At 46.6% G+C, this 26,037-nt stretch overlaps 1 protein-coding gene across 10 annotated transcripts in view; it reads right to left on the bottom strand.

Annotated features, from left to right (window-relative positions):
• ZNF536 (zinc finger protein 536) overlaps positions 1–26,037 on the bottom strand; it is a 443,099-nt gene that overhangs the window by 135,075 nt on the left and 281,987 nt on the right. For 5 of the 10 annotated variants that reach the window (XM_081505684.1, XM_081505682.1, XM_081505683.1 and 2 more), the window contains 2 exons: positions 12,596–14,164; positions 4,541–6,317 (listed from right to left, as the gene is read on the bottom strand). In XM_081505684.1, coding sequence (XP_081361810.1) covers positions 6,313–6,317; positions 12,596–14,164 — 1,574 coding nt within the window. In that variant the 3' untranslated portion in view covers positions 4,541–6,312. Of the gene's footprint in view, positions 1–4,540; positions 6,318–12,252; positions 14,165–26,037 lie in introns of those variants that run through there. The other 5 variants (XM_081505680.1, XM_081505679.1, XM_081505681.1 and 2 more) reach the window with 3 other exon arrangements.

Below are 26,037 nucleotides of genomic sequence, written 5' to 3' on the forward strand. Positions count from 1 at the left end.
TAACAGAACATTGTAAATCAACTATACTCCAAGATCATTTTTTTTTAATTAAACAAAAGCCGAGGAATGGAGGAGTTCAAAGTTGGAGATAGTACACACTGTCCCAAACTAGGGGGCCTTGCTAGCCAACAGTGACTTTGAGTGGCCACAGCAATGCTGAGGATGGAAGCGCGCAGGGGTCGCAGATACGAAAAGGAATGTGAATTGTTCCTCATGCCCCGTGCATGCAAGATGGAGCACAGGATGACCCCTCTTTTCTCCATACCTCCTGTCTTTCCCTCAAAGTGTTACTGGGTTGGAGTGTTGAGTGGGAGTGGGGGGCTCCCAAGAGGGACCACATACTGTCACACCCAAGAGGGACACCTTGAATAATCAAGTTGATGTCAGTAAAGCACTTGAGGAAACCTTAATCAACGTGAAAATACTATCTTCTCAAGTTCCGCTGTGAATACAGTAGGTTGTAAAATGAAAAAAGTTAAATAATCAGATTTTTCTTGCACTATTATGAGCCCAAAGATCCACTTTTATTGACTCCCTCTTTTTAAAAAAAATTTTTTTTGACCGACTTCTAGAATCAGAAGGGAAATGCCTCAGTGCTCTTCTTACGAGTTAATACAAATGTCTTGATGAAGAAGCACGTATTCATATGCCTCATTCTCACACTGAAACCCCACATGTTCATGTACTTGTGGGAAGGCCAACTTGGTGCCCACATCTTGGACCCTGCAAGACTGAGCGCTCATGAGGACTCTAGAACAGATGGAGTCTGAGCGAGTCACCAGAAAAGTCAAGGAAACAGGGATCCTGAATGCCATAGAATTTGAGACCCAAGAGGATACTGAGGCGACTTGTCCAAGCTCCTTGGAGCGTGACTGCTGTAGATATTGTAGGTCCTCTGACCCCTGGGCCAGCGCTTCATCCAGCCTTCAGAAAGCCTGGCCCTAAGCTGAGTGCATGTCCCAATATTTAAAATCTGCAGTTCGCTTCCCACCTTAGAGTGTGTATCTGCCCTCACCCTGGGCTCTGGAAGACTGGTGACCCTCTGCAGCATGCCAGGGATGTAAAAATCCTCAGACCAAGGGGTTCTGGCTTGCTCTGGACACTGTCCATGCCCGACCCCTTCCCCTCTGGCTCCCCAGGACACCAGTGGCCTCTTGTTTCTCTCTGATTGTGAGAAGACTGTTTGGCTGTTGGGTGGGCTGCAGTGACTCTCAACTACTGAGAGCTGCAGAGCTGGTGGATAAATGCCCCAGCTTCTTCAGCCCTCAGGCGTCATTCTGAGGTGAATGTCACATCGTGCCCTAGAGGATCCCCAGGGGACAATGCCTAGTCCCTGAGCAGTGGCAGCCCTGTTAGCACCCTCACACATGCCTCCCAGGACTGCCCCCCACATGAACGAACTGCACCCAGCTCCTTACGTCAGGCTCTGCTTTGAGGAGACCTCAACCAGGTCAGCCATGGGCTCCTGAAAGACTGAGAGGATTAATGGACTTGCCTTGACAAGAAAGAGCCCAACATTCTGTGAACCCCCAATTAAACCCTGAGGCCCCTGCACCCCAGTAAGACACCTGCCTCCACCCGGTCCCTAGGTGTGGGGACAAGGTGGGTGGCTTGTCCTTGCAACTGCCCCAGCCCTCCCCCCAGGACATACAAAACACTTGAGTTCCAAAGAGAAAAGCGACCTGTCCATCATATAAAAAGAGCAATAATTTGGTAAATTAATTGCAAATTTGCTTTCCCCGCTTGGTTGCCTTTCTCCTTTTCTGTGGATAATTGAGAGTGTATTATATTAATTTGACAACAACAGAAGTTCAAAAAGAAAACTTAACCTTGTGAGCAGTGGGTTACCATTAGATGGGTGTGTCTGAACAACTCCACAAAGAGCATGAACGACAAAACCTTCATACAGCCAGCCAATTTCTGGGTGCACAGATGGAGATTTTTGCTCATGAAACTGCTGTGCAGAGTTCCCCAACTTTAACCTTGAGAATGCACAGTTTGCTCTAGAGACAGAATCCTCTCCTGCACAGACAACACTGTACACGTTCAGCTGCATACTTAGGGCTGTAAATCAGTCATCATGACATTTCTTAGAGAAAAAGTGACTATTGGTAAGAAGAAATCGTCTCCCAATATTTTGACTTTTTTCCCCTGCACCAGAGCATCTGAGGTTCTTTGAAACACGAGTAATTAAAGAAACGGACTTGAAGACTGGTTTTCACCATGAGCTGCACAAGCCTTCACCCCCTCGGCCTGTCCCATCTCATGGCACAGTTACCTCCTTAAAACTCCTTTCCCCTCTTTCCGCCTCAGACCAGTGGGCCGTCCTTGCTTAGCAGGGTCTAGGCTTTAGGGCCAAGGGTTGAGTCATAGGGGATGCTTGGGGTTGCCCCAAATCTGAGTCCAAACAGGTTGCACTTGTTGTAATGCCATGTGGGGGTGGGGAGGGGGAGGCAGGCTTCCAGAAACAGGACTGCTGGCCCCCACGCTGAGCTGTGAAACGAAGTCAGCTCATCCCAAAGGCCTGGATGCACCCAGCTCCCTCACAGTCACAGACAGGATGTTCCCAAGAACACTCAGCTGGTGAGAAAGGAGTTCTTCCCCAGAGGCAGGGGGATAAGAAGGAGGTGGGGAAGAAGGGGGCAGAGGAGGGAGGGTTGTGAAATGAGAGGGGGTAGGAGGCTGGGGGGCGGCTCATAAATAATTGGAGGAGAGAATCCACAAAGGTCTCCTCTAAGCTTGAGAAGCTCCCCCAGGGGAGCAACCCAGGAAATACCCACTGCTTTCGAAGTGGAAATGTGGAGACCCTGTTAAGGAAATTGAGCCCTCGTGGAGGGAAGAGGGAAATAGATGCCTGGATAGGGGGCTCCAGGGAACTTTCCTGCCGTCAGCACGAGAAGCCAGGATGATCCATTTCCTGCAGTGGTTCTACCTCTGTTGCCAAGACCTGGCCGTTCAAGCTGCACTGGACTCCCAGCCCCTTCCCTGCCAGACTGGTGGTCTCGGCAAGGGTTCCCATAGTGTGCAACATGACTGTAAATGAAGAACAGTGCCAGAGACTATGTGTTCAACCCCAGGCCCTTCAATAGAGCCTTCTGGTCCCCACCGCATCCTGGCCAGGGGGTAAAGAGGGTGCCCCTTGCCTTCACAGAGTGGATGGTGGTGAGCCCCTCCTTGGGAGCTACAAATGTGGCTTCTAAAACCCAACGTGGCTTCAGGCCCCAGTGGAGAGAACAGGCTCATAGAAGCTCGGTGTGTGTGAGGAGGTGATGCAGGCCTCATGGAGCCATCAGGAGGCTGGGATCCAGGAAAGAGGAGGGATGAATTCTCGTCCCAGGGCAGTTTCCCAGACTCAGGTGGCATTGGAAACAAAGACGGGATCCCTGCCGCTTGGAGTCTTTCTTTCGGTTCAGGCTCTACCTACACACTGCTGGTGAAAGCTGGTCCAGGTAGGTGTGGCTGGGGTCACTGGCTATACCTTGGCAAGGCGTGTGGGCGTCCACCAAGTTTTCCATCGGAACCCATAGCGCATGTCCTCAGCTTCATGGAACAGTATCCTGTTCTCAGAATCTCTCGCTTTCACCTCTTATCTCCGATAAGACACAACCTAATCCTGTATTCTATGGTCTCTGGGATTGCTTGGACAATTTCCATGAGACCTACTGAAGGGAATATTTCCAGCAGTCAAGATGACAAGGTTGACCTACTGCTGAGCCAGGCATGTTCCAGTGGACACTTCTGGGCTTCCATTCCCTTGTACACAGGACACTTCATTTATTTGGAGAGGGGGGAACATACTTGGGGCTTCTGTCAAACAGTGATAATACCTCCCCCACCCCCAGGACCAGTTAGCCAGGCAGCAGTGTGTGCATGGAATTTAGAAGTTTACAAAACACGCCCAATTAGAGAAGCTTGGTAATACCGTTGAAGTGGCAGGTGCCTCAAGTCCAGCTCATGGACCAAAAACCCTAAGCAATCACAAAAGAAAAGTGAAATCCTTGCTTTGTGCCTCCTGCTGTGATGGGGGTGGGGGTGGAGCTGGCAGAAGCCTGTTACAACAGACAAGGGCACAACCAAACTATCTCAGTGGACGAAGACAATGTTTCACACTTCAGCAATTCCAAGGACCTTTCCATGTAAAACTATGCTTCACAGGATGAAAAGAAAATGGTAAGGTTTGCTGCAGCAAGGCCAGGCGTGTGTTGTCCTCCACACCAGAGATGAGGGACACGGGGCCTGTGAGTGGTCACGGGGTCTAGTCACCCACCCGAGAGACACTTGTGCACACAGATGCTCTCCCCAAACCCACCACGGTCACCCCACCCAACGGGGAGGTGTCTTGACATTTGTATGTTTAGGAACTGTAACTCTTGGAGCCACCTGAAGATGGGTGGAAAACATAGCAGGTGACCCAGCAAACAGCCCATGGGACAGCATCTCTAGCTTCCCTGAATGTCCTGTTGAGGCTTCCAACAGACAGAGGGATGTCAAGGGTGGAGGGTGTTGCCGAGTGAATTAACATAATGACTCAAAACTGCACTAATGTTTCACAGCTTTTTTTATTAGCAATACCAAGATAAGTTATTGAAGCATTTTTAGTATTGTTTTACATTCCATTCATAAATGACCTAACTTGTAACTCAGCATACAGCACACTTAGAGATATAGTTTGACACTTATTCAGAAAGCTACAATTATTATAACTTACATGCCTTCATTACCAGGAACACCTTCATATGTCTTCTAATTACTTCAACAATACTCTATTCCAAAGCACACGATAACCCGGTACAAGTTTACACATTTTGCTTCAATCACCATTTTTAAGGAGTGGATGTTGAGGTGCTGTTCACTGGTATTTTACTGTCATCTGTTCCTGGTTAACGTGACGACCTGACACAATATTAAACTAGCAATATTACTGCTTAAATACTATGGAGAAAGAGAATTACTGCACTTTTCTGTATTCTTCTAAAGTGTTACAAAATACAGGACAATCGGACACAAGCAGTAATGCCAACGAGACCATCACAGGGCCCACTTCTAGAAGCTGTGCTGAGCGGAAGCCCCCCCGACAGGGTTGGGACTCCAATCCACCAGTGTTTGTTTTGCAGAATTCATGACTCTGAAGGAATTTTCTCTCTCGCTCAAGTTACTAAGCCTTCACCATCCTTCGCTAATAGTGGAACATATGGGGCAGTATTTTTAGTCTCCCTGATTCTTTGCTATATATACTGTAGGTTGGTGTGCCATGTGTATACACATACCTATGCCAATAGTAATTATTTATTCAACACACATATGTGTATACATTCTTCTCTTGACTTTACACGATCAACAAGCTGCAGATAGCCACCGAGGAGCACGAACAGACAAGGGCAAATCCAGCTAGACCGACTAGAACAGGGGGTGTCACTTACCTGCAAGAAAATGTGCAGATTCATTAAACAATCCAGAAACCATGTGGGCTAGAGGCATTTGAAAGCAAGGGCAGGGCCACACTCCCTAATTGTTTAATGGAAGGAGGACAATAAAGCAATATTTATAAAATTTGGTCCTTCGGTCTCTGGCTAAAGCAAGAATAGTCTATGTGATTACAGCAGGTTGGCAATTAGATGCAGAAGTGCTGTTGATCAGAGCTAAGAAATAGGAGATAATTACTACTTATTTGAAACCTAGGCTTGGCACATAACATCTGAATAAAAAGAAGAAAGAACCTGATTCCTTCAGCAGCTAAGATGTCTATAGCTAGATGGCTGTCCATGCCAACCACCACTTTGATTCAGCAGCTTAAGCCCAGGGTCCCCAAAAGCACTCAAGACACACATAGGGTCACTCTGTTCCTATTGCATATGGCGGTGGCTGGGCCTGCCTGGAGAGCTTGCATTTCCCCGGGGATGTGGATGTCCATTCTGACAACACTCTTCACTCAGCATTCTCCTCCTCTCTCCCGATTTGAAGTCATCATTAGGGAGGAAAAATTACTGTATATATTCACGTGTGTTTTGAACCAAAGAGTTTGGTTGGTCTCTTCTCCCAGCCCAGGCTTGATCCTGGGCAACAGGTATCCATGCGATCCAAAGAGAACATGAATACCACAACCAAAATGAAAGCTACCAGACTTCTGCTTCGGAGGCACTGTTGATTCAGACAGTAGCTTTTGGAGCCAAAAATATGCAGCAAAAGGAAAGGAACATAAACAAGGCTAAATGTCACCAGTGTTTGCCGACTTACAGACACCATCCATTTGTTTGTTCTGAAATGACGAGTGGACCATTTGGCAAATACAATGGTATTCACACAACAGTTCTGTCATCCTGCAGTGCAAACGACATCACGTCAGTGGCATTCCCATTTAATTTAAAAAGAAGGAAAGGGAGGAGGAGTAGAATGCCGAAAGAGTTGGGAGAGGGCTGTCATCCAAAGAGGCTGCACCCGGCGAGGCTCTGGATGGGGCCAGGGCAGAGCCTGCCCAGGGTGCTGGTTTCTGTGGGAGACCCCAAGGGGACAGCACCTGTGCTTTGCCCCACCAGAGACAAAGGAAAAGGCTCTGCAGCCAGTTGTGAGGCAGTCAGCAGGGGGAGAGCAGGTGGGATGGGGTGGTGATTTGCATTCATTGAAAGGATCTGCCCTTGGACTTCAGGACAAGCCCATTGGTCCTCCCTACTGAGGTCTAACATCAGGCCCTGGACATGCACTATGACTGGGGGCAGGCTGGACTCTGGAAGTCAACAGCCAACCTGGAAATGGTAAAAGTAGGCAAAGAAAGGGAGTGTAAAAGTTGTGCTTAATCCACAGTGTCTGTAAGCTGATAGCAAGAGTCAGCTCAGGAGGACGAGGAAGAGGAGGACAATTGCTCATTTGGCTTTAAATAAAGCATGGCAGCTCTAGAGACAAGACCCTATGACAGAGATCCCCTGGGCCTCCTAGGCTCACTGCCCTCCCATGTGTGGGCTGAACCTGGGCACCTGTACACTTGGTGGATTTGGATTTTGTGGTTCTCTTCCTGTGCCATTTAACTAATTTTCTTTCTCCATTAGAACCTGCTGGCTTCAGGGCCACACCTTAAAACTTAGAATTGTCCACGAGACCAAAAAGCATACCACCTATCATAGGCTATGCACCGGGAGCCTGCATTTGGGTGTCTTCATACACACATATGCAGTGGTCACACTGTCACACACCCCAGCCACAGCTCGCTTGGAAATCCCTGACTAACCACAGACATTAGCCATTTCTTGGCCAGAGCCTGAGGTGGTAAGACTTATTTCCTGCTCTGAAGCACCTGCTTTCTATCAGGAGGCAAACTGGGTAGAAACTGGAAGGGTGTGACCACAGTGATGGGATGTCACCACCAAATTGCCAGAACTGCCTTCCAAGCTAACGTTCCCACATACCAAGAAACAGCCATCAGTGACTTGGCATGGCAGACGCGAGGAAATAAAATGTGTCTCCATAACCTTGATGGAAAGCAAGGTTTGTACCTGCTCAGTGCTAAAAGGGACGATTGCAACCCAAAGATGTTTGGGCAGCGACATCACCTCCTTGTGATAACCTAATGTGGACATCATCTCTTCTAGAAAATATCAGCTCCATTTATCCAAGCTCTTCTACCTCCATCTCTTTTCATCCTTACGCTTCTGTCCATCAAAGAGCTCCTGTGTCTTTCTCCTCTGCCTGCTTTGGCTGTGATGGTGGCGGCCCTGGACCCACCCACGAGTCATGGAGGAGGGTGTTCTCCTGCAAGTCTTTTACACATAGACAGAGATGTGACCTTCCAGAAACAGTTAGTCCAGGCCATGTAGGTCTACAAGTCCCCTCTCACTCTCAGAAAATCTCTCACGCCTCTGGCATTAAATGGCAATAGATGGAATGTTGCAGCTGCTGATCTGAGTCCTGCTCACATCATCTTACAGGCCAGTGGGGTTGCAGAGTACGGTTTTCACATATCTTTTCTAGGGATGACCACAGCAATGCAACCTTCTTTATACTAGAGCAGGGGCAGACAAACTAGGACCCCCGGGCCACTTTGAGCCCACTGCCTGTGTCAGTAAATGAAGTTTGCTGGGACGCAGCCATGCCCATTTGTTTCCTTATCGCTTACTGGCTGCTCTGTGCTGCCCAGCAGAGACGACGGAGCCTGCAAGCCTAACGGGTTCACTCTCTGACCTAGGAAGGCAGCTGCCTACCCCTGCTCTAGATTGTATAGCTGGCAAAATGGTAAATATTTTCAGACTGCCTATATTGAGAAATCAACAAGTTTTCTGGAGGACGGAAGTCACATTTCAAAAAGAGTTGAGCTTCATTATCATTTCATCAGACATTTTAGAATACATGAGGTACAGAGCATTTTGAAACCTGTCTTTTTTTTTTTTTTCAGGAAGGGGGTCCTCATTCTCTCATTGCCATGAGAGAACTCTTGGTCTCAGACATAATCTGGGTCAGGGAAGCCAGTTGCCCCCTAACTGGAAATACTGAATCGATTGCTGTTAATGACCCTGCCTTCTCACTCGCTTCCTCCCAGGCCAGTGGGTCACTCGCTCTGGGAGTGTACAAGGACCTCAGGCCCACCACAGACAAGCTGCTAGATTCTCCTCACTCAGCTGGGCTTCCCTGAGTGTTGGTAACTCCAAGAGTACGGGGGTTGTACCCTGCTCACTCCCTTTCACTTAATTTGACTTCAGTTCTTCACCATCAACCCTACTCTTGGGCTCACCAAACAACACAGAGCAAACTCTGCTCAGCACACCATGGTTCCCAGTCATGCATCTAGGGTTCAAAAATAAAAGTAGTGGTTCCTCTTCAAATCCACAAACTCTGGAGTGAAGCAAGTTCTGTCCCTGGGCCATGCAGCCAGTCCCACAGGAGCTATGCAGACCAGTCTCTGTGCAGTCTGGGGCCCACCAGAGCACTCTCAAATATTCAAGCTACTGGCTGATCCAACAGTTCATCAGATTTCTCAGCCTGGACAAAGGAGCTGTCTGCCTTGTCTTGTCAGTGGATATGAATACTGCCCTGGTCTGCCCTGGCCCCTCTTATTAGATAATCACGTGGATCCTGTCCCATTACAAGACCAAGGTCAAATCCATTCCAACAAAACCAAGGGCACATCCAAGTTCTCCCATGGCGTGGGAGTACCCTTGTACATCATGCTCTTCAACAGAATAAATAAAGGTGGGCCACGCCTAGAGCCTGGAAATGGGGACTTTGATTGGAGCAGGATTTCTTGTAATGAGATCAGGCCCAGAGTGGGACCTGACTCACTCTAGAAGCCAGCGATGCATGCCCTTCAGTTTAATCCAAGATGGCTCAGTCACCTTCTTAGGATTATCTGTAACACGCCTCTGGTCTTTAGAAATTCATGCTCAAGCTCTCAATGTTGGCAAATGCTGCATGCCTTCCCTACCTAGCTGGCTAGGATGGTCTTTCTCCTGGTTGTCTCTCACTTTTGCATTGCCTAGGGGTAGAAGTGCACATAGGCCAAGACCCCAGGCCTATGACACTAAGGAATGTAGGACCAGAGCTTTAAAAGTTAGAAAGCAGGCATGCAGAATTAAGAATCCAGAAGTAGAGCTACAACATGCAGATCACCCACAAACTGAGGGTTAAAGGCCCCTTCTCCACTCACCAGCCTGTGTCAGCAGACCCACTGAGCTCTGGTGGGGAGGGGGCTCTACATGAGTTGAACAAGGTCTTTCCTGATGCTTCTCCAAACAATTTTACACCCATGAGAATAGACACAGATGGACATTAGTTCCTCTGACAAGCCTATTTCTAGGGGCATCAAAGCAGGGATTCGGGTATGCTAACCAGGCAAAATCAGACTCCAAACTCTCTTGAGATAAGAACTATCAGAATAATTCTTTGGTTGTGCAAAGCCCAGCTTCTTGAGGAAATCAGCTATCAAGCTGGTGGGCCTGTTTGAAAATCCATATCTACTCTGAGTGGAGCAGAGAGGAAGGAATAAACATTAAGAATATTTGATTCCTTGTGCCAATATCATATCCACCTTAGCAAAGTCAAGCCAATGAGAGTTTGAAGTTTTCAACTATCATTTGTGCTTTTTGCAATGCCAAAAAGACAGTAGACTAGGCAGGAAGAAAAATGTCCCCAAATGCCCCCTCTGTAGCTCAGTGAGTTTAAGTTTTCCTCCCAGATATCAGTTCTTAGGAAGGATGAATATGCCTGGCCCTCCCGTGTCAAAACAGTCAGTAAGAAATCAAGAAGAGGATTTTGATTATGGTAGGCCAGCATGGGAGAGGGGAATGAGAACTGGACAGAGTCAAGACATTCCCCCAACCCAAGCAAACACAGAGGCCAGGAAAGGGCCTTTCTTGCCTGCTCCCAAACTAAGCAAGAGGATGCAGAAAAATGAGGATAAAGGAAATGCAGAACTTGTGCTTTCTAAAAATTGGCTAGAGTTACTTTTGGCACCTTACCATGAGTTCAAGGTGGAGTAGTGGGACCTGGATACTCCACTGGGAAGCAACTAGGTACCCTCTAGGGTTCTAACCTGGCTGGGCTGAGGGTCTTCACTACCCTTTCAGGACAGAGGCTGCAACTTACATCTCAGGCTGTCACCCAGTGGCTGAAAGGCTGACTAAGCAAAGCTTTTGCTTGTACCCTAGAAATGTCAGGGGAGTGTGGTGAGCTGCTATTTGGGGAGGGGGAGAAGGGCCTGAGAGCTACAGCTCAGAGGAAAGGGCTCCCTGATATTGCTTCCCCTCCACCCTGGCCTGGTGCAAAAGGACACAAGCGGGCCTGCTTCCTCAAAGGCAGGCAGCCTTCCTTCGGCATTGATAGGACGATGGGAAAATTAATAGGGGTAATATGAGCTCATTTCAATAATAATGAGCTTATAAACATGCCAGGTTTTGATCTTTTCTGATGCATGGATTCCTGGCAGGAACTATGGTCCTACGCAGGTATTTGAAAGAACTGAAAATAGACTTTAAAAAAAAAATCCCCAAACAACAATGAAAAAGAAAGCACTCCAATCACAAACTTAAAACAACAACAATAATAAAAAAAAAAAAAGACAAACATCGCTCCCCTGGAAGAAAAGAAAAAAAACTGGACTGACATGAAACCCTTTTCTCCTTCCTTTAAATATTGTTTTTAACAGCTTCAAAAGTAATGAATTGTATGTGACTAAAAATAGATCTGGGGGTGCTGGTTAATGGGGCCTTATGAATCATTCAGCATAAGGAACTGTCAATATTTTTTTGAGCTGTCAGAAATCCATTTAGTGATTTTTGACAATTCAAAAAATATTTCTGACTGCTTGATCCAGTTCTTAGTGAATTAGGGAAGGAGAGAGAAAAAGAAATATATCAATTTAAATTATGAACTGAATCCAGCTTGCTGCATCCCGCTCTGTGCTAAAAGGAATGTCAGGATTCAGAAGTTAAATAGGATCTTCGCTCCCTCCCTCCCTTTCTTCCTTTCTTCCTTGCTTCCTCCCTCTTGTCCTTCTTTCCTTGCTCCCTCCCTCCCTCCCTTCCTACTTTCCTTCCTTTTTTGAACAAGTAAAGTCACAGAAATGCATTCATGGGCTACAGATGGGAAGATGCCATGGTCATTTGTCTCTAGTGGGGAAATTTGGGGCTGGAAATAACACACTGAACTTCAATTTGGAGAAAGACTTTCAGATAAGAATATCTGGGTGCCAAGAGAATGACTTTGATCCTCCCTGCCCACACCGAAATTCATTTGATGCAGTTCTAGGCTTCAAATCTAGCATTACTTTTTAAGATCTGGAATTACTTTGGAGTAAACATATTCTTTAAGGAAGTAAAGAATTGCCAATTTGCTAACAAGATCAGGCAGGCATAAATCCAAGACAGACAGGATCATAACACTGCTAACCAGGGACTTCATAATGTACACTTCTTGTCAGAACAACAGACAGATGGGTGAAGAGACAGACAGACAGACAGAAGGCAATAATAGAAGGCCAATGAAGAGACAGACAGACAGACAGAAGGCAATAATAGAAGGCCAAAGTCACGGTAACTGCCATTTGATATGTCTGAAGATGAATCACAAACACCCCACAACCCTCTCCCTATTTGGAGAGTGGGTCACTTTATTTCTACATTGTGGTTAGTGTGATATGCTTTTAGTATCCTCTAAGTCATTATAAAGAAAAGTTTCAGAAAGCAGATTTGGCTTAGCAAAGCAGTAAGGAATTGTCTTTAGGAATCTTATGCGTAAGTTGAAAAGACTGAAAAGTTTGCAAGTTACCAGGTCTCTTTTTCTTTTTGTTTTTTAAGTTTTTCCTTTCCCCCTCAAGTTATGGATTAAAAAACAGGAGTAGTTCATGCTGTGAGACCCTGCCCCTTTCTCCATGCCTTCAGTACAGGCATTTCAGACCACAATAATGCAAATTGAAACACAAAAGTACGAGGTCCAACACTTCTAAATGAATTTGACTCTCATGATTGTCTACATTGCATATACAGCATAGTTGGGGGTATCTTATGTGTAGTTCAAAATCTGCTCATGGATAAATTTACCCCATTTTAAAAAAATGCACAAATCAGCACTGATGTTTTTGGGAAATGAACTAAAGGAAGAGGATTCTAAAACTTACCACACAAGTCTGGCCTCTTGATACATCCAGAATTTGCTGTGCTACTTGCAAGTCCGTTAAAGGCTGCTAAGCCATCAGAGCTGTAGGCCCTGAGGACCGACAGCACGTTCATCGGCTTCTCCAGGCCCTGGGGCCCCCGCTCCGGCTTGGGCAGGCCCGCTGTGGGGTCCTGGGCTGGAAGAAGGCCCGGGCTGTGCCACTGCTTCTCCGACGCCTGGGGCAGAGGGGAGACCAGTCCCTGGACAGGCTGTGGGGTGCCCGTGGGCAGCAGGCCGTCCCCGCTGTCACTGCCCCCATCCTTGCTCAGGGCAGGCGGCTTGCTCATCACCTCTGGCTCTGTGTCAATATCCTCTTCCTCGTTGTTTTCTCCCTTGGAGGAGTCCATGTCCTCCGAGGAGGCGATGTCCGAGAGGTCATCAGTAGTGTTCTTATTTGTGGTTTCGGGGATCAGGATCGGGGCGTCATCTTCGGAGTGGGCATTCCCGTCGGGCTCCCTGTTGGGGCAGGAGCTGGCGGCCCCCGAGCCCAGCAGGCCTGGGTAAACACCAAACTGCTTGTAGAAGTCTGATGGGAAGCTACAGAATGAGGGGTCCATGTGGCTGGGCCACGGGCCGCCCTTCTGCTCCCCCAGAGTCTCTTTGACCTGTCCTTGGGCCATCTTCTCGGAAGCCGAGTCTAGAGGTCCCATCATGGTGGAAAGCGCCATCTCTTTGTTTGATTGTACTGAGGGCAGCAAGGCCACTTTACTGGCCTCCCGGGCTGGGTCTTTGCAATTGACTGTCACCCCGATAGTGTTATCTTTGCGTTTCGCTTTGCCCAGGTGGTTGGCCTGGAGATGAAGAGCCATCAGCTCCATAGAGGACGTTGTGAAAGCACAAAACAAGCAGCCGTGCCACGCAATGCTGTCTTGCACGGTCACCGAGGAGCCCGGGAGGGAGGCAGCGTCTGGCCGCACGGACAAGTCCAGGGGCTCATACTGAGACTTCTCAGACTTCCTGGGGACCACCTTGCCGCCCACCTTCTCCTCACCGCCGTCCGCCCCATGGACCTTCATGGAAGGAGGGTCAGAGAGGGCTTTGTCCTTCAAGTCCTTCTCCTTCTTCAAGGAGCTTAGGACAAAGCTGTCCATGAATGCTTGCAAGGACCCTTGGAAATTCACACCGTTGTTCACGATACTTTGATAAGCTCTCCCGATTTCGGAGTAGTGGGTGCTTTTGGAAGGAAGGTCAGTGCCTTTCAGAGTGTCTGAAGGAGCCTCAGAAGACATGCCACTGGCCTGTCCTGTGTGATCTCCGGACGAGAGCGCTCCTGACGTCCACTGCTGAGACGCAGGGCCACTTCTGAAGTCGATTCCGGGGAGCCCCTTAAAGGCGCCCCTCAGGATGTCTGGCCTGATAAACAAAGCGGCTTTGTTGGACAGCTCGTCCCGGTGGTCTTGGTTTGGGGGCTGCCCAGACAGTGGCCCAGCTCCATTCTGCCGCTCCCGGTGGTGCCGTTCTAGGTGGTATTTTAAGGAAGCTGATTGGGTACCGGCATAATCACAGTGGGGACATTTGTAGGGTTTCTCACCTGCAAGATTTTGGTATAAGGAGAAAAAAAAAGTGTTAATCTCATTTTGGTGTGCTGAACAAGGCTAGAAGGATCAACATTTGTTCTTGGAAACAAAGCAGCTCAAACTAATAATTAGTTAGAGAACAACTGTTTTTTAATAGAAGAATAATTCGTACTCTTAAGCTTTTTTAATGATTTTGTACCATTTGGGACTATTCAGGAATGACATACTATCTACACACAATTAGCTATCTTTTTCTTTATCTAACATGTGAAAACGGCTGTAGATTTAAAAGCTATGATTATGAAAATTAAGCATAATAATTTCAACCACAGTGATCATTAAAAGTAGAAGTTTAAAAAGACAAAGTATGTAACAAATGGGTGGTTGCAATATTTTGTGTATACAATAGCTCTAAAATTTGTTTAAATTATACACATGGAAACCATTTTTAAACCTAAAAATTTTATGGCACTGTTACGCAAGACTGAAATGAATGATTTAAGTCTTGCTCTGCAGTAAATCATGGATATAATTAGCAAATGGCATACTGCACAAGTAATTTATCATTATTTGGAGGGCACCATTCCAGACGGGCTCAGATATCTGCAGACCTACTGCATTGTTTCTAAATAAAGAACTATAAATACCGATTCTATAAAATATTAATACCATTACAGTGCATTATGATTGCAGCATGTAAAGACATATAGTTAAGATAAAAAGCAGTCAATAAAACTTAAAAGAAAATGAGTAATAAAAAGGCACAAAATATATTTAGTTTCTGTATTTGAAATTAACATTATCTACTGGTCTTTGTAGTGCCTTAAATTTGTACTAATGGCAAACCTAATGCTCCGGTAGTAAAATGTGTAATTTACCTATAATAAGCACTTTCGAGAGAATAAAAATAGCTTTAAAGACTGTTTTAAAACATATAAGATCATTTTCATGAATTAAATATTTATTTAAATCCAACACACAATTTCTATTGTTCTTTCCATTATGGAAAAAATACCAGGACATACAACTGAGGCCTGCCTGCACTGTAGGAGAGGAAAAGAGAGGGGGGTACACAAATGTGAATTTAAATATATTCTAAGAATTTGTGCACAGTCCAGGGTCTTCTCTGGACCTTGGAATAAAAAAGCTCTCTGGAAGGAATGGGACAGTTCGAGCTCCTTGTCTACAATAGCACTCTGTCGATAATCACAATTATTTCTCCAAGGAAACTCAGGTATCTCCCACCACTTCCTCTATTCTGTTGTAAAACAGAGTGACCTAAAGCAACAGCAAGTCAAGGGTGAATGGTGTATTCTGGAGACATTTTACCATGTCTAGTCTCAGATGATGCTGGATTCCCAGTCTCCAGGCACAGGGTATTTTGGGGTAATACACTTATTAGGGGCAGGGGGAGGATGCATGGATTTGGTAAATAAGAGGACCACCAGCCTGGGTTCTGACAGGACTCCGTGTCGCCTCCAGACTGTGTGCTCCAGCCTTGGAGAAGCTATACCTGCCTCGTCAAATGGTGGCTGTGTACTCCTCTTTCTCACCTACGTGCAGCTGAAGGTTCTCCCAGACATATCAGAGAGGACCCAGCCGGGAATCTCTTTCTCTAGACCAGTGACATGGATCTACAGGAAGACTCAGTTCCCTTTGATGTAAAGGTACAAATGGTTTAAGGCGCCATTTCCCACTTCTTGAAGTCAATGCCCATGTTAGGCTCCAATTCCCTTCAGCCACTACTATATGACATCTCACTGGAGACTAGGGAACTCTCTGTGGGACAGGCATTGTGGATGGGGTACTTCTGGGCTGACCTAGAAGTCCAGTGCCAGTTGCAGCAGAGGCAGCCCCTGAAGCTAAGGGCCGGGGGCGGGGGTGGGGGGAAGTGGGCTGTGGGGCTTGTGGCAGGAAAGCCTGACAAGGAACTCTTATCCTGGTCCACGGGTTGGTGTAAGGCCTGGGGGACGGCCCTGCAGTGAGAGCTGGCAAAGTTGCCTGCAGGTACTGGATGAGACTCAGGATGCATTTCAAAAATGCACCTGGAAACGATTAAGCGCATCTGGCAAAGGGTGTGCAGAGCACACATGGGCATCCATCAGCAGGAGCTGCAGAGGGAGAATGCAGGGCTTCCCTCCACGCCCGGTGGGGTGAGGGCTGCCTTTCCTGGCCGACTGCAAGGATGCTCGGGGGATGTGTGTCGATTTCCAAGGGACACACACTTGAAATGCTCACTGGAGCAGTGTTCTCAGACTGTACTGAGAATTAGAACCCCCAAGGGAGTTTAAAACACCAGTCCTGGGACCCAAGGCACAGCAGTTCTGATTCCCTGGGTTCAGGGGAGGAGAGCAGAAGTGGGTGGTTCCATAGGTGTCCCTGATGATTCTGATGCCAACAGTGTAAATGTTACATTTTGAAAAATCAAAGTGGAACTGCTTGAGGAGCTTTAAAAAGTGCTGATAACCGGTCCCACCTTTACTTCCAGAAGTTCCTGGGGCAGATTGGCCTTTGGGGTTGGCCTGAGGGGGCAAAGGCCCTCTCACGTGACCCTCGATGGAGCCTGGGTGGAGAACCACTACCTGGAGCCTCCGCAGGAAGTACCCTTCTAAGTTGATGCTGTGGGACCGAGTAGCAGAGGAGCTAGTCTGGACCTCTGGACCCCAGGAGGCGTTTGGAGAGTCTGGGACAGATACCCTGGACTATTTTTGCTCTACTGGGCATAGGATTCTCATCTTGGGACCTTTGCTTCCTTGACCGGTAATGTGGCAAGTTGGAGCCTGTGTTCTCTGTGGCATCGTGTCAATTCTAAAGGTCGTGTCCAGAGCTAAACCAAGTTTCCTGAATGATGCCAGAGACATACATGTCCATACATGTATGCAACTGCACACCCAGAAATACACAGATTCATTCACACAGTCTCTGATGGAATGAGCAAGTCCCTACCTACCAAGTACTGTTCTTGGTGCTGGAAACTAAGCGAAGAACCAAAAAGACAAGACCCCTGCTCTCACAGCTTTGAGAGGAGACATATCAGAGATATTAAAGTGGGAGGCACACCACATGCATCACACACACACACCACATTCACACACACAGACACAGTACACATACCACACACACACACCACACTCACACACACAGACACAGTACACATACCACACACACACCACATTCACACACACAGACACAGTACACATACCACACACACACACCACACTCACACACACAGACACAGTACACATACCACACACACACACCACACTCACACACACAGACACAGTACACATACCACACACACACACCACACTCACACACACAGACACAGTACACATACCACACACACACACCACACTCACACACACAGACACAGTACACATACCACACACACACACCACACTCACACACACAGACACAGTATACATACCACACACACACACCACATTCACACACACAGACACAGTACACATACCACACACACACACCACACTCACACACACAGACACAGTACACATACCACACACACATACCACACATCACACACACGCAAACCACACACAGCCCACACATCACATTACACACATACACCACACACAGACACAGTACACATACCACACACCACACTCACACACACGGACACAGTACACATACCACACACACATACCACACATCACACACACGCAAACCACACACAGCCCACACATCACATTACACACACACACACCACACAGACACAGTACACATACCACACACCACACTCACACATACACAGTACACATACCACACACACATACCACACATCACACACACATACCACACATAGCCCACACATCACATCACACACACACACCACACACCACATTCACACACACACAGTACACATACCACACACACACCACACACCACACACACACATACCACACACCACACACACCACACACACACATACCACACACCACACACACACACACACAGTACACATACCACACACACACACCACACACACACACGGACACAGTACACATACCACACACACACCCCACACATCACACACACACACACCACACACAGCCCACACATCACATTACACACACACACAACCACACAGCACACACACATACAGATACCACACAATACCGCACACATACACCCCACACATACCACACACAACCCACACATCACATTACAAACACCACACACACAGACACCACACACATACCACACATCACATCACACACACCACACACACACACCACACACACACAACTCAGCACACACACACACAGATACCATACACACCCCACACATCACATCACACACACCACACCACACACACACAGACACCACACATCACATCACACGTACCACATACATAATCCACACACCACACACACACCACACAAACCCCCCCACACACACCACACACACAGACCCTACATATATACCATACACACACATTCACACACACACAGACACCACACACATATCACACACACTCCACACACACACACATACACACAGAGACACCATACACACCCCAAACATCACATACTACACAACCACACACACACACAGACAACATACATATACCACACATCACATCACACACAACACACACACATATCACACAGCACACACACATACAGATGCCACACAAACCCCCTACACACACACCACACAACCACACACACACTACATACATATCACACACATGTAACACACACATTCACACACACATAGATACCACACACACCACACACACACACACACACATACACAGAGATGTCACATACACACCACAAATCACACACACACACACACGTCACATCGTGTAGCAGAGGATCTCTTCACTTGACCCACTGTTCTTTTTCCAAGTAGGCTTCGACCTCCACTGTTTCAGGGGAGAAAGACCACAGTCGAGACACAAGGATAGTTCGTTCTTAGCATTTGAGTCTCCAAGGGTCCAGGCCCTGGTAAATTCAGGGCCACTTAATAGAGTCCTCAAGGGTTATTTCGACTGTACGGGTTTTAGAAAGCCCCTGTGCACCTCCCCTGAGCACATCTTGGAAGAGCCCTTAGTGGTGGGTTTCTCCATGTGGCTTCACCTCCAAGTTCCTGAGGGGCTTTGTTTGGGTGACTGCCCCCTACCACCCAGTCCCCCAGATAAATGCTTCAGAGCGAGCTCCATGGGATAAACACACAAACTTTAGATATCTTGTTTCAAAAATGAACAAAAACACAGTTTTACTTTCTTTATAATACCTAATGTGTAATAACCACTATTGCCCTCTGCCTTGAAGCCTTTCCTTGGCTCTCCTGGGCTTCATCATCACAAAGGGGACAGGGAAATGCTTCTGAGACCACTGCCAGCCCCGGCTGGGTGCGTTTCTGGCCGGCAGACCGGGGGTGGGGGTGGGGGGGTGGGGGGCTGCATATCCCCTGGAGAATCCTGGCCACGCCAGGGATTTGTTTCCACTGCAAACATCCCAGCTGTTTCCCAGCCTCCCTGAGGGCACATTCCGGTGTGCTCGGGAGGCAAACGTCTCACAACAGTGGCCTGGACTGTGTGGGAGAAACCGTCAGCACATTCAGCGCGCTGAGGTGCAGTCAAGGTCTGCTCTCCAGTTTGCTTGACAGACAAATGCCGAGTTCCACGCTGGGAGCCACTCCTTAGTCAGCGTCATCCCGTCTGGCCTGCACTAGGCTGGCTTTAACAAAGCCCCAGGCTTCTGCCAAGGAGCGGGTCAGTGGGCTACCCAGCCCTCTTCTACCAGCCGGGCTCTGCTCGAGACTTGGAAAGGCGTTCTGTGCAGCCCTGTGGCCCAGGCAACCTCAGACCCTGCCAGCAGCTCTGTCCAGTTGAATGATTGTCCACTTAGGCCCATAATGAGTCCAAATCTACTCGGGGGATCAGACAATTTGCCCCAGGCCTCCAGGGCAACATGAGCCCTCTGGTCACCTCCATGATGTTTGGATTCAGTATCTTTGCATCTGTTTGTTGCAGGAGCCACACACACAGATGCTTTCAGAACCCAACAGATGACAGGAATGTGCGAAACAGCGGGCTGGGGGGGCCACCTCCCTCTCCTGGAGGGGAGCTGTCACCCAACGCCATCAGCAGCAAATACTAGGACCTTTGACTGTCTAAGGAATGTCTCACTTCCAGATTTCTACATGCAATATCCCGTTATTAAATAATGGCATGCACTTAAAAACTTTTTCAAGCCAAGGACCCTATTCTGCAGACTGTGTCTGGTCTATGAAACTTGTGTCTGGGCAAAGCACGATGAGTGTTGAGCCCTTCACCCACTGAAGGAAGCAGGATAGACAATGGGGATGGCTTTCTGTGAGGAAACTTCTCACAATATTTTAAAGGAATAGGGTGTGGTCCCAAACAATGCATTGCTAGAAAAGAAAGTTTTGCTAGAAAAGGCATAATAAATTAAAAAATCGCCAGTTCATCATTTCATGGAATAGTGAAATTATTGGAACCATCTTACATTAAACCAGCTACCCACTGACACATGGCATAAGATGTATATTCAATTTTGGAATATCATTGATAACATCTCCAAGTCATTGTATCATAAATTTTAAGAAATATACGACCAGTGGTTTAATTAGTTCACTGTACCTATTTTTACATGGTCATGTCTTTCATCATTCTGAGCCTCACTTTGCACTTGATATTCGAGGAAACTTCACTGTTCTGGGGAGTTATTCTGGAACTATTCAGAGCAAGTTCCCTATAGCACTTCTCCAAAAATGACAGGGGGATTCATTTTTTCTCTTTGGAAATCTCTTTATTAAGCTTTTAAGAAGGGCTTCATGCTTCTAACTTTTGTGTGTGTGTTAAACACCAAAAGTGTTTTTGCTTTTAAGTTGGGTAACCGAATATTTTTCCGTATTTGCATCCTCTATTTGATATTTATTTAGTCTTTCTACATATCTTTACTTAGTTAATACCAGGAGAGATAAATATGGTGGTGCCTTTGCAGCGAAGCTTCAGTACATTAATATAAATTGTACACTAATTCCCCCAAAGCATATATATGTTGTAAACCTGAAGACTTTTCACACAGCTGCTTATTGCTAAACAGTGCCTTGTCCAGAAGGGGACAATCTGTGTCTCTAATTGCTGTCACTGAAGCCGAGATTCATTATGTGACTTTCCCATTAAAATGTGAGCATTAATTTGTATAATGAAATATCACCCACTGCAGTGTTCATTAGCCATGCCCTACTGTATACGGCACATTGTTAGCTACCTAGAAACTGTAGTTAATTTCACTAATGGATATTTCCCTACTTAGTGTTTGGTAGGAAATTTATACTGTAACATTACCTCTTAAACTTTTAAGGAAATTTAAATTCAATCAATTATTTTCAACAAAAGTTTGGGATGTCATTAAGGCAAGAAAAGCAAGGATGAGGGACTGTGGAGGAAGAAAATGGGCCTTTAGTTCATCTTAGAGAAACGATGGAATTTTAATTCAAAACAAAAAGAGAAAAAGGAATCATCTCCTTTTAGGCAAGTGGGTCTTTTGTTTTTTTCATCATTACGCAGGTGGCTGTCCCCCACGAAGAATAACAATCCACACTCTCCTTTTAGAAAAGGAAATGGGAAGAGCACCCATTTTAACCAATCCTTTCTTGAACATTTATTCAAAGTGCTTTTATAAATGTTAAAACAGCCTAGTTACCTCGCCTAGAAGAGGAAATACAAACGCATTAAAGGTAAGCTGTGTGCATATCAGGTGTAAGGCACCTGGCTTAGGTGGCTGAACTTTCATCCCACCCACATCTGCATACCAGTTGGTGCTTAGTTAAAAGGCGGTTTCCAGAAAGGCAGTGGGAGTTTATCTTCTCCACGAGGCCAGCGTCTACTCCACCCCACCTTCCACGCTGGGGCCAGGGCACCTCCACCAGCCCCTGTGGCCATGCCCCTGCCTCACCACCTGCCTAAGCTCCTTGTGCGAAGGGTAAATGGAGTCAAGCCGGGTCAAGGGGGCCTCAGGCCAGGCTGAGTTGGGGGAGGGGAGGAGCCAGGGTGCACAGTACTTCCCTTTTAAATCGCCGAAAGGCTGCGTCAACACACCTTGTGGATACAAGTCACTTCCTTTCCTCCCGCTGGTTATGGTGTGGACACACACTGTCAAAGAAATGTCGCATTAATTCCCTAAAACAAGCCAAAGGTTCACCCAGAAAAGTAAAAATAGCAGTACAGCACAGTGGTTAAAAGAATGAGATTCTAAATGAGGCAGATCTGAATTATGATCTGTAGTCAATGCTGGGCAACTCTGAGTGGGTAACCTCACATCTCTGAGGCTCAGTTCCCTCCCTTGCAAAGGCGATGAGGTGGGGAGGAGAGGTGGGGGTGGGATGGGAGGGGTGGAACCTGGTCTCCAAGGTGCTGTAAGGATTAAGGGGTAAATAATAAAAATAATAATAATCCACAAGCAGTGAGCCGCACTTAGCACAGTGTTTGCACACGTGAGTGCACAGAAAGTGATGACTACAGTGACTACCACCGTCACTGTTATATTACCCTTGTTGGCTGAATTATTCTGTGGCAGTCAGTTGCTGTCATGCTGTGTAGACAACCTCAGTCATGAAGCAAGAAAACCCCTAGGGTGTGCCTCTTCCCCAGGGAGGGCTCTCACCCTCTCTCACACCTACCACTTCCTTCAGATCCATCAGGCAAAGGAGACTCATGCCTGGTGCCAAGAATGCAGGTGAGCCCTGAGGAGGGCACCCTGTGTGTCCCACCCAGCCAGCACCCAGCCGCTGCATCATGGAGGAAGCACCCAGAAGGGTGGGCAGTGCTGGGCATGCCCCTTAGCCCACCCTGAGACCCCAGAGAACCACTGCTGGCTTCCCTGTGCAAATCTAGTCCCATCAAGAGGTTCCCAACTCTGGGCCAGAGCTGCACATGCAGCAAATCAAAACCAGATTAATAAACCACGCGCATACTTTGAGAGGGGACAAAAACTAATGAGATTTATTTTTAATTAGTCTCTGAACTTTAGCGCCTCCAAGTTTTCATGAGTGAGGTTACTTAGTACGTTTCTCTACACTGGTCATTCCTGAGACAGCAGGCATCACCTGGACACCCGACACACAGGTGGGCCAACACACGGGGTGGTATATCCTTCCGGGGCTTGTGGGGATCGCAGATCCCTCCAGCCTTTCAGGAACTGATCAGCACCTGACAATCTCCTGCACAAAACAGACACACTGGACCCTTCAGAGTATCTCCAAGGTGGTACCTGGAGGAGGGGGAAGTGAGGGAATGGATGGAGTGCTTTTGCAGGCAGCTCTTAATGACATGACTGGCTGGCCTCAGTCAAGGGCAACCTGGGGGCCTCCCTGCCTCCTGCTACATGAATGACTAAGTGTTTGCTGATGCATCTCTGCGATGGTTAATTTTATGCATCAACTCGATAGGGCCACAGGTTGCCCAGATGTTTGGTCAAACACTATACTGGATGTGTCTGTAAGGATATTTCTGGATGAGATTAACATTTGAAGAGTAGACTGGGAAAGAAGATTGTCTTCCCCAGTGTGTGTGTGTGTGGGAGGGCCTCACCCAATCGGCTGAAGTCTTGAATAGAACAAATCTGAACCGGGAGCTCTCTCTTTGAGCTGGGAGGCTGGTCTTCTCCTGTCTTGGGACTCCATCTCAGACTAGGACTTAAACATCAGCCCTCTTGCTTCCTAGGCCTTTGGATTCAGACAGGAACTTACACCATCCCCTGTCCTGGGCCTCCAGCTGCTGGCTGCAGATCATGGGACTTCTCAGCCTCCACAATCAAGTGAGCCAATTCCTTATAATATGTATATATATATATATATATATGTAGATATGTATAGATATATATGTAGATATGTATAGATATGTGTATATGTATGTTGATGTGTATATTGTGTATATAATCAATTGAGCCAATTCCTTATAATAAAGACCTCTCTCTATATATATATATATATATTAGGTATACAGATGTATATATGTGTATATATATATTGATATATGTGTATATTTATATTGATGTGTATGTATGTATATAATCAAGTGAGCCAATTCCTTATAATAAAGACCTCTCTCTATATATACTAGGTATATATATATATATATATATATATATATATATGTATATGTGTATAGATATGTATACATATAGATATGTACATATATCTATATATTTAGATATATATAAGGGCTTCCCTTGTGGCTCAGCTGGCAAAGAATCTGCCCGCAATGTGGGAGACCTGGGTTCGATCCTTGGGTTGGGAAGATCCCCTAGAGAAAAGAAAGGCTACTCACTCCAGTATCCCGGCCTGGAGAATTCCATGGAATGTATAGTCCATGGGGTCGCAAAGAGTCAGACAAGACTGAGTAACTGTCACTTTCACTTTCAGATATATATAGATATGTTTGTATATATATTGATGTGTATATATGTACAAAGGGCTTCCCCAGTGGCTCAGTGGTAAAGACTCTGCCTCCAATGAAGGAGTCACAGGATATGTGGGCTCAATCCCTGGGTCAGGAAGATCTCCTGGAGGAGGGCACAGCAACCCACTCCAGTATTCTTGCCTGGAGAATCCCCATGGACAGAGGAGCCTGGAGGGCTACAGTCCTTAGGGTCACAAAGAGTTGGACATGACTGAAGTGACATAGCATGCACACTTAGCACACAAACACATGTATATTGATGTGTCTATATATGTATTTTTGTCGTCCAGTTGCTAAGTCGTGTCTGACTCTTTGTGACCCCGTAGACTGCAGCATGCCAGGCTTCCTTGTCCTTCATTATCTCCCAGAGTTTTTTCAAACTCGTGTCCATTGAGGCACTTCCCTGGTGGCTCAGACAGTCAAGAATTTGCCTGTAATGCAGGAGACCTGGGTTCAATCAATCCCTGGGTCAGAAAGATGCCCTGGAGGAGGAAATGGTAACCCATTCCAGTATTCTTGCCTGGAGAATCTCATGGACAGAGGAGCCTAGTGGGCTACAGTCCATATGGTCGCAAAGAGTCAGACACAACTGAAGCGACTTAGCATGCATGGACACACGAATATATATGTATATATGTGTGTATATGGCATAGATGTATATAGATGTGTGTGTGTATATATATATATATATATAAATGTGTATATATGTAGATTGATGTGTCTATATATGTATATGTACACAGAGGTGTCTATATATACATATATATATAGATACATATATATGTGTATAGATGTGTAAACACACACAGTTTCCCTGGAGAGCCCTAACTGACACAGTCTTTTTACTTCTGGCTCTGAATTCCAGTCACCAGCAGTGTGCTCTAGTAGACAATCAGACACTTCTAGTGATTTTGTCCTAATCAGCCAGACTTTCAAACAGGAGAGAAGTTCACCTTCCCTAGGTGGAATCAGCAATCAACATCTTCCCTGCAGTAGCCAGAGTGGGGCAGCCCTAGGATCTGAGGGTCCTCTGGGTGTTCCTCTCTGTTCCCCATAGATCTGGCTGGAGCTCTGTGGTAGCTGAAATGTTCTAGCTCCCTGCAGGCTCTGCCCAGCCCCTAGATGTTCAGAGCAACCCGACTGGTGCATCTGCTCAGATCCTCTCTAATAGACAGGTGTTGGAGAAGAAGAGCAGTAATTGAGTTAATGTAGTGGAGTTAACAAAGGAACGTCTTTTTTTTTATCAGTTGATGTGATACGATCAAAACTTCCCACAGAGGTGGAGTAGGACAGAAAGATACAGAGAATGTACCACCTCGTATCTTGACCAATTAAAATATATTTATTACACATCAGATTTTTAATGTGCTTATATGGGTTCATTATAGAAAAACTTCAAAAGATGGCATTTCGGAAAACAACTGTTCT

Source organism: Giraffa tippelskirchi, chromosome 7 (assembly GCF_054371585.1).
Source record: "Giraffa tippelskirchi isolate mGirTip1 chromosome 7, T2T-mGirTip1v1.2.pri, whole genome shotgun sequence".
NCBI lineage: Eukaryota > Metazoa > Chordata > Mammalia > Artiodactyla > Giraffidae > Giraffa > Giraffa tippelskirchi.